The 12,625-nt window shown below is 57.6% G+C and overlaps 1 protein-coding gene across 2 annotated transcripts; it reads left to right on the top strand.

The window, feature by feature from the left end:
* The first annotated feature begins 5 nt into the window (after positions 1–5).
* On the top strand, positions 6–11,120 carry MISP (mitotic spindle positioning). Of its 2 annotated transcripts, none has more exons than XM_027546689.1 (5): positions 6–172; positions 5,386–7,253; positions 7,838–7,968; positions 9,364–9,402; positions 10,458–11,120. In XM_027546689.1, exons 2-5 carry the CDS (start codon positions 5,444–5,446, stop codon positions 10,545–10,547), a joined length of 2,070 nt encoding a protein of 689 aa, XP_027402490.1. In that variant the 5' UTR covers positions 6–172; positions 5,386–5,443; the 3' UTR covers positions 10,548–11,120. The 2 variants fall into 2 exon arrangements, with proteins under 2 accessions (XP_027402490.1, XP_027402491.1); XM_027546690.1 differs by lacking the exon at positions 6–172 and adding an exon at positions 1,466–1,534.
* The last annotated feature ends 1,505 nt before the right edge of the window (positions 11,121–12,625 follow it).

Genomic DNA, 12,625 nt, shown 5'->3' with positions numbered 1-12,625 from the left:
AGAGGTTGGGGCCCTGCCCAAGCAAGACGGTCCAGCCTTAAAAGGAGCCTGGTAGAGCCCAGGGGAACTGGTGTCTCCTGTCTGCGGCTCTGCACCCCTCAGACTCACGCCAGTGTGGTGGGTAAGGGGTGTTGGTGGAGTCCCTGCCTGCATCTGTGTGGCACCTGGGCAGGTAAGGCCTGGAGGTAAGGGGGCTGCTTCCCATGGTGCGACTTGGCTTCTGTTTTCTGGGGGGGCCTCAGGTTCCATACCTGCCCACCCCACCTTGGTTGTGAGGCTGCCCCTTGCTGGGCTCACAGTCCCCTGGGGGACAGATACCCTCAAGCTTGGCAGAGAAGCTGGTTCCTGGCAAATGGATGGGGACATGGGGCAGAAGCTGCTGGCCTTGCTTCTCTCACTACATAATCTGGGTAGGAGTGGCCACCCATTCTGGGCCTTGGCTTGCCCACCTGTACAGTGGCTGTGTGAGCCCTGCGGGGGAGGTCGCCCCAGTCTGGGATCAGGAGAGCCCTGGCATGTGGGGTGATCCAGTCTCCACCCTTCCCCCGCACTGTGAGCAGCCCTGCCAGATTCGCAGCTGGAGGCACATCAGATGGAAGAAGAGACAGGTTCAGAGGGGCCCCACAGCTGTCCAAGGGGCAGGTCAGGACAGAGATTCCCATCCCCTACTGCCCGCCACCCCAGCCAGGACCGGAAGCCCAGCCACTGTGTACCCTTCCCTGTGGACCAACCACAGCACCCAGTGGGCTGAGTCTCCCACAGGCTCAGGGCCCCCGTGGCTCGAGCAGGTCCTCTGCACCTCGGCCAAGGATCAGACACCACAGCCTTGTGCTGGGAGCACCTGCCTCCACCTTGAGCCTCAGTGTGCCCGGGCCCCAACCATCCCAAAGCTTTCTGGCACCTTTATGTCCTCATTTGGCCCTTTATTGGGAGTGGGCTGGGGGGCGTCCCCGATCCTGTGATGTACCCCGCTTCCTGGAGGAGGAAATGGGCCCAGAGTGGTTAAGTGGGATTTGAATTTAAGCCCAGCTGAATCCCCAGAGACTAGGACGCTGGACTGGTCCCAGTAAGGATCTCTCAGGGGAAATGGCCCCAGAGTGTGGGCTGAGCCAGGTGGCCTGGGTGGGGCTCTGGACTTGGACCCGCCTCTGAGGAACAGCAGCTGGCTTGTGGACCAGCTCAGTGACCCCGGGAGACAGATGGCCCCTCTCTGAGTGATGCTGGGAGGCGGTGGGGAGGCCCAGAGGGTTTAGGGTGAGTTTTGGCTTGGGCTTTGTGGGCTGGGGCCCTGGGTGCCAGGGGGCAGTGCAGCGTGGCGCAGCAGCTGCCCTCCCTCTGCAGCGGTGTCGTCTTTCTCTTCCTCCTCTGAACTTTGTTTCTCAAGCCCAGGTGGGGCCTGGGAGGAGGGGTTGCACCTGCTTCCCGGGGTGGGGCCCTGTCCTCTAGCAACCTGGGGCCAGGGCGGGGCTGGGAGGCCTCTGTGCCAGCCAGGGAGCCAGAGCCAGGCTTGAAGTCTGTGGGGCTGAGAGCACGGGTGAGGCTGGGGCAAAGGAGGGTGGGATGGACACCAAGGTGGGGGGTGGGGGGTGGGGGGTGGGGGGTTGGGGTCCTGCTTGGGTGGGGAGCTCTGCTTTTGGCATGGGGGTTTGTGTGTCAGCAGCACCTTCTGACCCCAGTGGGGTCCTCCGGGTACAGGGAGGAAGTCCGCATCCCCACTCCAGCCCCCTCTGGGGGGTTCAGTGGGCTTCCAGAGACGTAGGGGACCTCCCCTCGCTCTGAGCCCCCTGGCTGGCTCTGAGGCTGGTTTATGTCCTTCCTATGCTGCACCTGACAAGAGGAGCAGAGGCCGGTCCCTGAGCTTTATCAGGGCCCCAGTCTCTACCCTGGGCTTCAGGACCCCAAATCCATTGACCTTGAACCCTGACCCTCTAAGGAAGGGGCCTGATCACACCCCTGGGGCCAGAGGCACAGCTCACCCCCGCTGATTCTGGGAATTCGGGGGTTTCTGGGGAGACGCTTAACACCAGCCAGAGGCTTGCTTGGGGAGGGCTTGAGCAGCCTATGACACCCCCTTCCATTGGGCTGGGGTCTGATTGGGGCTCACTGGAGGCGGTGGGGTGGTCTCAGTATGAGGGGGAGTGTCCAGCCTCGGGGAGGGCAGCTGGAATCCCGTGGGTGTGGGGCAGAGACTCGGCCCAGAATCCAGGTGTGTTAAGGGGCCCTGCTACCAGGGTCTTGGGGACTGTAGCCCAGAGGGACAGAAGAGGAACCCTGAGAGCCTGTCCCTGCTGTGTGACTGGCCCTGTCTGAGCCTCAGGCCCTTCCAGCAGGCCTTTGCCCAAGGGCAGGAGGCCAGTTGCAGTGATGAGGAAGCAGGTATGTGGCCCAGAGGCCATAAACCCAGTTTCAGTTTTGGTATCAACAGGGTACAGAGTTGGGACTGGGGAGGAGCAATCCCAGGGAGCTTCCTGGAGGAGGAGGTGACTGCCCAGTTTCAGAACCTGTTGCTCTGTCACGCCCTGTGTGACCCCTCTCAGGGCCTTGGTTTCTTCTGCTTCATGTTGAGCACAGAATGGCCCCTGGGTCGCAGGCTCTTGTGAGAGGCCAACAAAGTGCTGGCATGAGATGCCCAGTTGGGAGGAGCCACTCGAGGAGTTGGAAGGCTCTGATTGCTAGTACAACTCATTTGTACAGTTTGTGAGACCTCCAGGAGGGCGGTTTCTTCTCCAGTGTTTCTGTGTGCCAGGCACCTGCTCGGGCCTCCTGGTTCCTCCCCAGGCCCTGATGTGGAGTTGGCACAGTCCCATCGTACAGACTGAGGCTTGGTGAGGGAGTGCCTGCCCCAGGGTCACTCTGAGATCAGTGGTAGAAAGTGAAGTCGCTCAGTCATGTCCAACTCTTTGCGACCCCATGGACTGTAGCCTATCAGGCTCCTCCGTCCATAGGATTTTCCAGGCAAGAGTGCTGGAGTGGATTGCCATTTCCTTCTCCAAGGGATCTTCCCAACCCAGGAATCGAATCGGGGTCTCCCGCATTGCAGACAGACGCTTTACCATCTGAGCCACCAGGGAAGAGATCAGTGGTAGATCCAGGGTTTAAAAACTAAAAGCATCAGCCACTGCTATAAAAGCATTTCTCTGGAGCCTACTGCATACCAGGCTGAACCTGCGTGGAGGTTGAACCAAGCGTGGCTGAACCAAGCCTCTCTTGGTGGCAGCTGCGTGCTCTGGACCTACCTACCATCCAGAGGGACACTGGGGTCAGTGGGAAACTGGGGGAGACTTGCCCAAGGACTCAGGCAAAGAGGGACCCCACCCTGCTGGCCTCAGTGAATCACCCAGAAGGAATGGGCTGAGGAGGGATGTGTCCCCCACCCTGCCCCACCCACCAGGAGACCCGACACCCTCTGGGTGTGCAGTTCTTTTTCCTGGAGTTAATGTCCCCTGTGGCTTATAAATCCTTCTGGGTGAGCCTCTGCCCACTCACTAGGCAAACATTTCTGCATCAGCCCCATCACGCCTGCACTCGCCTGCATTCCCCAGGGGTCCAGGGCGTGGGGACCAGACTTGCCCTCCAAGGTGGGCTGGGGTTAGGGGGGAAGCCTGGAGGGGCAGCCGGCTCTCTGCTTGAATGAACTCTAACCCTGGCCCCTGGACACGCGGAGTGAGAGTGAGCCAGCCTTTATTAAGCACTTGCTGTGTACCAGACTCTGGGCTATTGGGACAGATGCTCACCTGGGCCCCTGGGAGGGAGCTGATGGCTTGCAGTGGGAGGTGACAGGCCTTAAACAATCTTCTTCTCCTTGCAAAGATGTGTAAACACCCGGCCACTCTCAAGTCTTTGGGATAGAGGCTCAGCCCTCTTGGCTAGGACTTATCACCTAAGCCTGCTTGTTTTTTAAATATTTTTTTCCTAGTTATAATTCAATATTTGAAAGACTGCATGATAAGAACGAGTTGATTGTAGCATGGATCCCCATGATTGATTTTAGGTTGCTTGATGTCACTTTTCCAGCTCAGGGAGGGTCTGCAGTTTTCTTTTAAAACCACATTTCACTTTCACAAGCAAGTTGGTGTAAAAAGGCAGCGATGTACCCAGTAGCCTTGGTGGCATCAGGGGGCTGAGGACGGGGACAAGGGCTGCTTGAGGAGTTGAGAACAGCTTAGCTTCCTTTCTTCAGCTGTACTGGGCCAGGTACACATGGGATGCTCAGGCCACAGGCTCCAAGGGTGGAGACAGTCTGGAGGGGCTTCCTGGAGGAGCTCCCTGGACTGCAGCTAAGGAGACTGTGGAAGAGCAGAAACCAAGGTCCTCCCAGCAGAGGGAGGAGGAAAGGGTCAGATTTGGGGTCTGGTGCCTGTAGAGTTCGTGGGTTTGGGTTGAGGTAGTGGCCTTGAGTGCCCTGGGCAGGGTGTGAAGGCTGCAGCCTGGAGATGCCAGGAGTCGTGGAGGTGTAAGAGCAGCTGCCTGGCCTCCACAGAGGCTCCTGGAGATGTGCTCAGAGGGAGCCCCAAGTCCTGGTGGGGCTGGGCCCCCTGGGGCACTGGGTCAGGGTTTTGCCTGGCCCTGAAGGACAAGGCCCAAGGTACTCCTTAGCTGGGCCAAGTTTTATGGTGCTGAGGCCATAATCATCTGGAAGGGACAAGGTGTCCCTCTGGGCAAGTTCAAAGAGAGAGCCAGATACGGGATTCTCTGTCTAATCACACCCCTCTCTGGGCCTCAGTTTCCCCACTTGACATCCCTCAGTGAGAGGTGGGGCCATCTGTAAATATCAGATGAAATGAAGAATCACAGAAAGAACCTCAAGATGCATGTGCCTTTAGAGAGAGTTTGTCAGGGGGTAGCCCCCCTGTGACTGGACCCAGTGAGCTGGCACCCAACAGGTGCAGTGTCTGGGAGAGGAGGTGGGAGGGGTGCCTGCAAATGTTAGACACACAGGGGACGAGTTGTTAATCAGTACAGGGGCCCTCAGGGATTCAGGTGTGGCTGGATCCAGGAGCTGAAACAATGTTTTTAGGGTGCTGCGTTGCAGTTGGGGGTGCTCTTAAGCAAGGTGTGTCCTCAAGGGCAAATATGGCCCCCCAACAGTTCTGTCTCATCCTATCAGCCTCACAAGCCCAGTGGGGAAGAGGGTCCAATTTTCCACTTTAATTGCAAAGTCCCAGAGTTTAATGTTATTGGCCAGGTTGGGTCACATGTCCATCCCTGTACAAATAACAGAGGTCCAAATATAGAATGCTCTGATTGGCAAGGCTGAGTCACTTACCCATCCCTGAGCTAATCACAGAGGCCACTTGGCCAGGACTTTGTCCTTGGAGGGAGAGGGACTACAGCTCTCCCCAAGTTCTCTGACTTGGTAACCCACACATCCTTCTCCTCCTTCAGTGAGCCCAAATCGTCTCCACCTTGGGAGCCTGTGGTGGGCAGAGACCTCCTTCCGAACATGGACCGAGTTACCAGATATCCCATCTTCGGCATCCCTCACTCATCCCGCATGGCCGGTGTGGCCTTTGATGGTGACACCAGCTACACTTTTGAGTTGGTGGGCGTGGGGCCCACGGCCAGTTTCTGGAGCCAGGACGAGACACCAGCATGGCCCACTGACCATGAGGCCTCCCTGGAAATGACGCGGACTGGGACATCCCGCAGCCTGCGTGTCTTCCCTGGCCGGATGGCCCCATGGCCACCCTGCCCCCAGGATAACGAGGATGAGGAGGTGAAGGCCTACCACCTGGAGGCCAGGGACACCCCACCCTGGCAGCCACAGAACCTGGAGCGGGAGCGCCAGGCAGTCATTCGGGGCCAGGCTGTCAGGAAGAGTGGCACGGTGGCCACGTTCCATGGTGCCCCTGACCACAGGGAGCCCAGGGGCCCCAGCCGACCACAGTCCATGCCCCTGGAGGAGAACGAGATAGACAGGGAGCAGATTGACTTCCTGGCAGTCAGGCAGCAGTTCCTGAACCTGGAGCAGGCGAACCCCCCACCTGGAGCAGCCCACGCCAATGCAAGGGTTCTCCAGAGCCCCCAATCCAAGGTAGCCCATGCAAAAACAGGGGTCTCTCGAAACGCCCCACTTGGGGTGGCCCACGTGAATTCAGAGGTTCCTCAGAGCCCCCAACCCAAAGTGGCCCATGTAAATGCAGTGGCCTCTCAGAACTCCCCACCCAGGGCCAGTCAGGCCTCTAAGGCCCTTAGCAGGCCACCTCTGGCCAATGGGTACGTCCTCCCAGTCAAACCCCAGGTGAAGGAGGTGGTCACAGAAGAGAAGAGGGTTCACCCTTTGCCTACCAGGTCTGTTGCCCAAGCCCTGGAGGACCCCGGTTCCCGGTCCAGAGAAGAGTCCCCAGAGCCCCTCAAGGAGACGCCCATTGAGCGAGAGATCCGACTGGCCCAGGAACGGGAGGCAGACCTCCGAGAGCAGAGGGGGCTTCAGCGGGCAACCAGCCACCAGGAGCTGGTGGAGATCCCAGCCAGGCTCCTGCTAAGCAAGGTGAGCCTGGCTGCAGCACCACGGCGGGACAGGGGCCGTCCATCACTCTACGTACAGCGGGACATTGCTCAGGAGTCACAGCGTGAGGAGGATCACCGGCGGGAGGGGCTGCAGGTGGGCCGGGCATCCACACCTGACTGGTCCTCCGAAGGACCTCAGCCCAGACTTCGAAGAGTCCGCAGCTCAGACTCCATCCTCAGCCCAACCCCAGATGCCCACGCGGCCAGCCTGGCCCCAGAGGTGAGGAAGGTGAGCCGTATCCCACCTGATGCCTACCAACCATACTTGAGCCCTGGGACGCCCCCAGGAGAGTCTCCTGCCTCCCACGCCTACCGCAGGCCCAGCAACCTCTCAGCAGATGAAGCCAGGCCAGTGGGCTCTCCCAAGGCTGCAGGGTCTCAGAGGCATCCCTCAGAATCCTCTGCAAAGCCCTCAGGCCTGAAGCAGGAGCCCCCCCGGGGACCCCTGCATGCCAGCAGGGGTGTCCTGAGACAGGAGTACTTCCATCTGCGGCCCCTGCGGTTCAGAGTCCCAGATGAACCTGAGAGAGCTGAGGCCCCCCGAGTTTGGGGCTGGGAGGTGGCGGGGGCCCCAGCACTGAGGCTACAGAAGTCCCAGTCATCTGAGCTACTGGAGAGAGAAGTGGAGAATGTCCTGCGACGGGAGCGGGAGATGGCTGAGGAGCGGCGGAGTGCTCTGTACCCTGAGGTCTTCTCGGATGAGTGCTGTGACCACGACTCTCGGAGCTCCTCCCGCAAATCTAGTGAGGACGGGTCAGGGGAAAGGCTGCTTTGTGCAGAGTCTCAGAGGAGGGTGGCAGGAGGAGTATGAGGATGCCAGGAGAGGGTGAGGGTAGGGGAACATCTGGGGAACTTCATCCACCACCTGGGTTGGCTGGTCTGTCCATTTGTCTGTCTGCTGAAGCAGTAGATTTTGGAGAAAGATGTTAACTTTGCCTTGAGTTTTTTGCTTTATGGATTTGGAGACTTTGTTGTTAGGTGCATAGAGGTTTACAGATGTTCTAGCCTCTCAATCAATTGCTCCTTTTTGTCAATGTGAACTGCCTCCACCCCATGTCACTTTCTAGTGTTTTTCTCCTTGCATGGTCAGCCCATCTGTTGATCCAGTTTCTCCTGACTGGCTATTCTGATCACTCTGTCTATCAGTTTTCCCAACCAGCTGTCTGCTCTGTCTGTCTGTCCATTCACTCATCTCCTTAACTGGTCCAGCCTCTCAACCAGAATCTGTGTCTCTTGGGCTGAGTTCTCACAGACGTTATGCCCTCAGGAGACTATGGGACCCTCCCTGATGCCCTTTGCTTCCTCTCCCCTCCCCGACCCCCACCAGGCATCACAGGCAGCTACTCAGTGTCTGAGTCACACTATTTCACCCCCATCCACCTGCACTCGGACCTGGTGTGGACGGTGGAGGCCCCGGCCAAGGATGCTCTCCAGCAGAAAAAGAAGAAGGAACAGTGGGTGAGTCTTGAGTTCTGCCATCCCCCTGGAGGCCTAGCTGAGGTCTGACTCCCCATTAGGGGCGGAAAAGTTCAGGCAAGGTGCACAATGGATAAACTGAGTTTCTCTTCATGTCTGGGCTGTATAAGCAGAGTCCCCACCATGAGGTTGTTCCCCCTGAGCCAAAGGCTGAGGATGAGCTCTGCTTGGAGGAGAGCAGTGGCAGTGTATCAAAATGAGCCTTATTATTTTCATGTGTTTATTACCATCAACATCATTTCTGATTATTATCCACATCATATGATGGATGTCTCAGGGCTCTGCAAGCACCATGCCTTTAACATCTGGAGGGATTTTTGTTTCCCTTTTGTTGAGAAAGCCATACTTGCCTGTGCCCAGGGTCATACAGGGCTTCCCAGGTGGCGCTAGTGGTAAAGAACCCGCCTGCCAATGCAGGAGATGTAAGAGATGCAGTTTGGATCCCTGTGTTAGGAAGATCCCTTGGAGGAGGACGTGGCAACCCACTCCGATTTTCTTTTTTTTTTTAGTTCTCTCAGTTTATTACTATCAACCCATCTGCCTCCACCCTCATGCATGTGTGCTCAGTCATGTAACCCCATGGACTGCAGCCTGCCAGGCTCCTCTGTCCATGGACTTTTCCAGGCAAGAATACTGGATGGGTTGCCATTTCCTTTTCCACCACTCCAATATTTTTGCCTGGAAAATCCCAGACAGAGGAGCCTAGTGGGCTACAGTCCATAGCATCACCAAGAGTTGAACATGACTGAGTGACTAAGCACTCATGCAATGTCATATAGTCTGAGTTCCCAAGCCAGTACTTGAACCTAGGCCTGACTCCAAACCCTACATTTGTAACCATGAGGCCATCTCCTCTCTGGTCAGGAACTGTTACACTACAAAGAATAACACCCTGTCCATCCAGCCTTGCCCATGTGGTGCTCACAGTCTTGCCTAGTGGTTTGGGGCAGAATGGAGTCTGGGGACCTGGGTTCAAGTCCCAGTCCTGCTGCTTGCTGACTATGTGAGGGGCAAGACCCTGCCCTTCTCTGACCCTCAGTCTCCTCCCCTGTAAAATGAGTGTGATAATAAGAACGTCCCCCTTCGAACCTTAGAGCAGGGCTGGCCACAGCAAGAGCTCTGTAAATGTCAATTGTCTTTGTTACGATGATGTTTACAAGAGAAAACAGTTGCAAATGATGGGCAATGCTTCAATGAGGGGGACAACATGTGGGAACAGCATGGTGGGTGGTTTTGAGTTTGGGGTGATTGAGGAACGCTTAGGGGACCAGAGTGGGCAAGGAAGGCCTTCCCTTCTTCCCCAAATGTGACTGTGCATCGAGTCCAGTGGGGAAGGCTAGAAGGCCCTGGGGACTAACATGTGTTCCTTTCCTGTAGTATGCCGGCATCAATCCCTTGGATGATGTCAACTCGGAGGTGAGTGTGCTTCTGGGGCGAGGACCTGGGCCTTCCTCCCTTCCCCCTGAATCAGTGCCCCCTGTCCCCTGGCATCAGGGTCGTGGGAAGCCTTTCTTCTGGGTGTGGGTACTTGCCCTGGTATCTTCTTGATTGGTAGTGTCTGCCTGAGGTGGACTTTTCTGTGATCTGCTTTTGATGCCTGCCACAGGCACAGACTGTGGAAAGAGGGTCCACCTGCTGCCTTTTTAGGAGATGGTTTTGGGGCAGGTTTGGCCCAAGACAGGGGTATTTTCTTTGAGGGAGGGGTCCACCTGAGAGTGTCACCTACCTCACCTGAGAGAAGGTCACCTACCTCAGTGGTTTTGTGGAATACATTTGTGACCCTCTCTGCATGCAATGCCAGAGAAGGCAATGGCACTCCACTCCAGCACTCTTGCCTGGAAAATCCCATGGACAGAGAAGCCTGGTAGGCTGCAGTCCATGGGGTCGCTAAGAGTCGGACACGACTGAGCGACTTCACTTTCACTTTTCACTTTCATGCATTGGAGAAGGAAATGGCAACCCACTCCAGTATTCTTGCCTGGAGAATCCCAGGGACAGAGGAGCCTAGTGGGCTGCCGTCTATGGGGTCGCACAGAGTTGGACATGACTGAAGTGACTTAGCAGCAGCTGCATGCAATGCAGGAAACTTGAGTTTGATCCCTGGGTTGGGAACATCCTCTGGAGAGGGAATGGCAACCCACTCCAGTGTTCTTGCCTGAAAAATCCCACAGACAGAGGAGTCTGTCAGGCTACAGACCATGGAATCACAAAGAGTCTGACACAACTGAGCAACTAAGACTTTCACTTTCATTTTGATCTGAGTCCACAATGCCAGGCCCGGGCATTTCCCTCCTGTGGGGTTCAGCATGAGTTAGCACATTCCTTTGCACTGTTACTGGGAGTGGAGGGTCTGAAACAGGAAGTGGTGGTCCTACTCTAATTGTTCTCCAGGCCTCTCCTAGGGGTTAGTGGTCGAGGGAGCTGTATGGGGACTTAGAGCCCTGAGGAAACTCCATGCCTCCTTTTTGCAGATTCTAGAGGCCACACGGGTGACCCGACACAGGAATGCCATGGCAGAGCGCTGGGAAGCCGGGATCTACGCCAGCGAGGATGAGGACTGAGCCTGGGCAGGCGCTGCCCTGGCACTGGGGAACTGCTGAGTCCCTGCCTTAGGACCTAGATCCCTGTTTAAATCCACACCCGAGAACTGCACGTCTCGTGCTGACGGTCCCAAGGGTGGATGCATTTGTGGGGTGTGGGGTTTCTTTCCCGTTTTCATTTTCCTGGAGAAATTGCTGTGCTTTTAGATGACTTCTTCTGCTCCTGTGACTTTGCCAAACACTCTTGAGTTCTGGGAGGAAAGAGACCAGTCCTCTCACCTCCTGATATAATTATTACGGCTGGTCTGAGAGGGGAGACATCCTAACCCTTCTCCTTCTGGGAAGTCCCAAACTGACAGGGGAGACCTGCCTGGCTCCAGCCCTCGAAAGCCTCCAGTCTCAGGGAGGAGGCCTGAGCACCTCAATCCGAGGGTCTCATGGCCCCCTCCGCAGAACACCCAGCACAGCTCTGACGTTATGGGATCCCATGGGGACAGCTCCCTAGCCCCGGGCATTGAAAAGTGCTCGATTTAGGGGCTTCTGTCCTACCTGAAATAAAGCAGCCGATGCGGTCCCTGCCTGGAGTGGGCGTGCCCTGAGCCTCTGCCTCCTTCACTTCTCCAGGTGACATCACTGCCCCCACCATTCCACTTCCCCAGGTGAGGCATACAGAAGGTGCTCAAGTAGTGCTTGTTCATGAGTGATTGTTCAGCTCTCCCACGTGGCCTCGTCAGTCACTCTCAGAGCGCTTATTCAGCTCCAGCTGGGTCCCCAGTCCCTCTGGCTCCAGGGGCAGTGGTTAGAAAAGGGTCGTTATTAGGCTCCACACATATACCACAGGCACCACTCCCGCGGATGAGATTATTCCCAGGAATGACCTGGTAGTCCTGACCCTTGTGTGGCTGGGGGCCCCTTTGCCCACCCTGCCTCGATTTCCTCCATGCATGGGGGTGGTGATGGGACCTCTTCTGCTCTCCCAACCCGGACCTCAGGGGTGAAACCCCAGCACCTGTGCATGGACCCCAGAGGGACCCCGACGGCGGCTCCTCCCCCTCCGATCCGGACCCACCCCCAGGATCTAGACTAGGAGCAGCTGGGGACGCCCACCCACAGGGTCTGTCCCCACCCGCTGCCCCCACTCCCTCACCACGGCCCGCGCCCCCTTCCAGCGCCTCCCCGACAGGCGGCCACAGGGAAGCCGCCACAGCTATTCTGAGAGCTATTCTTGAAAGCGGCCCACGCGGGGCGGGGAGGCGGTGCACCCGAAATAGCTGAGGCTGCGGGCGAGGGCGTCCCCGGGGCAGGGGGTAGGTGAGGTAGAGAGGGGCTACAGTGGGCAGAACAGATCCGCAGAGGGAGGGGGCCCTGTCCCCCGGGGGACCCCAGTCTAGGAAGGAGGCAGCGTCTGTATTCAGGGGGACGCCAGTCTAATGGAGGAGGGGACCTGTTCTCAGGGGGACCCCAGTCTAGGGAGGAGGCAGGGCCTGTGTCAAGGGGACCCCAGCCTCAAGGAGGAGGGGCCTGTGTCCTGGGGGAGCACTGGATCTGGCAGCATGCCTTCTGCCTGGTCCAAGGTCTGCTTTTCTCTGTGGTTCCCACTGTTCTGTTCCAGCCCCAGGAACCAAATGTGCCCCCCAGCCCCCGCCCTCCCCGCTAGCCTTTTAGGAAGGCAGTTTCGGGGTCTTGAATACTACCTGGGCCTCACCGGCTCCTCCCCCATCTCCTACCACATCTGTTCCTCCTCCACCCCAGTGCCCACTGGCTGCTCCCCCTGGTCCCCCTTCTCTGAGGATGCCAGTCTCTGGGGGTGATTGGAACTAGCAGGAACAGAGGGCTTAGACCAGTACAGCTAGGTTTTCTGACAGTCCTGAGGTCAGGAGTCTGGCTCAGGCCTCACCGGGCTGAATCCAGGCATGGGCAGAGCTGGTCCCTCTGGAGGCCCCCGGGGAGCACCGTCTCCCCACTTTTTCAGCTTCTAGAGGCGCCGCATCCCTGGCTCGTGGCCCCTCCCTCTATCGTTACAGCCAGCAGCCAGCAGCTCAGCATGTCCTGTCTCTCTGCCTCTGACCCTACCCCTCCCTCTTATAAGGACCGTGTGA

The sequence above is a fragment of the Bos indicus x Bos taurus genome, chromosome 7 (assembly GCF_003369695.1).
Source record: "Bos indicus x Bos taurus breed Angus x Brahman F1 hybrid chromosome 7, Bos_hybrid_MaternalHap_v2.0, whole genome shotgun sequence".
In the NCBI taxonomy this organism is placed as follows: Eukaryota; Metazoa; Chordata; class Mammalia; order Artiodactyla; family Bovidae; genus Bos; species Bos indicus x Bos taurus.
Note: the sequence above shows the minus strand (reverse complement) of the source record. Positions and strands in the feature narration are given on the sequence as shown.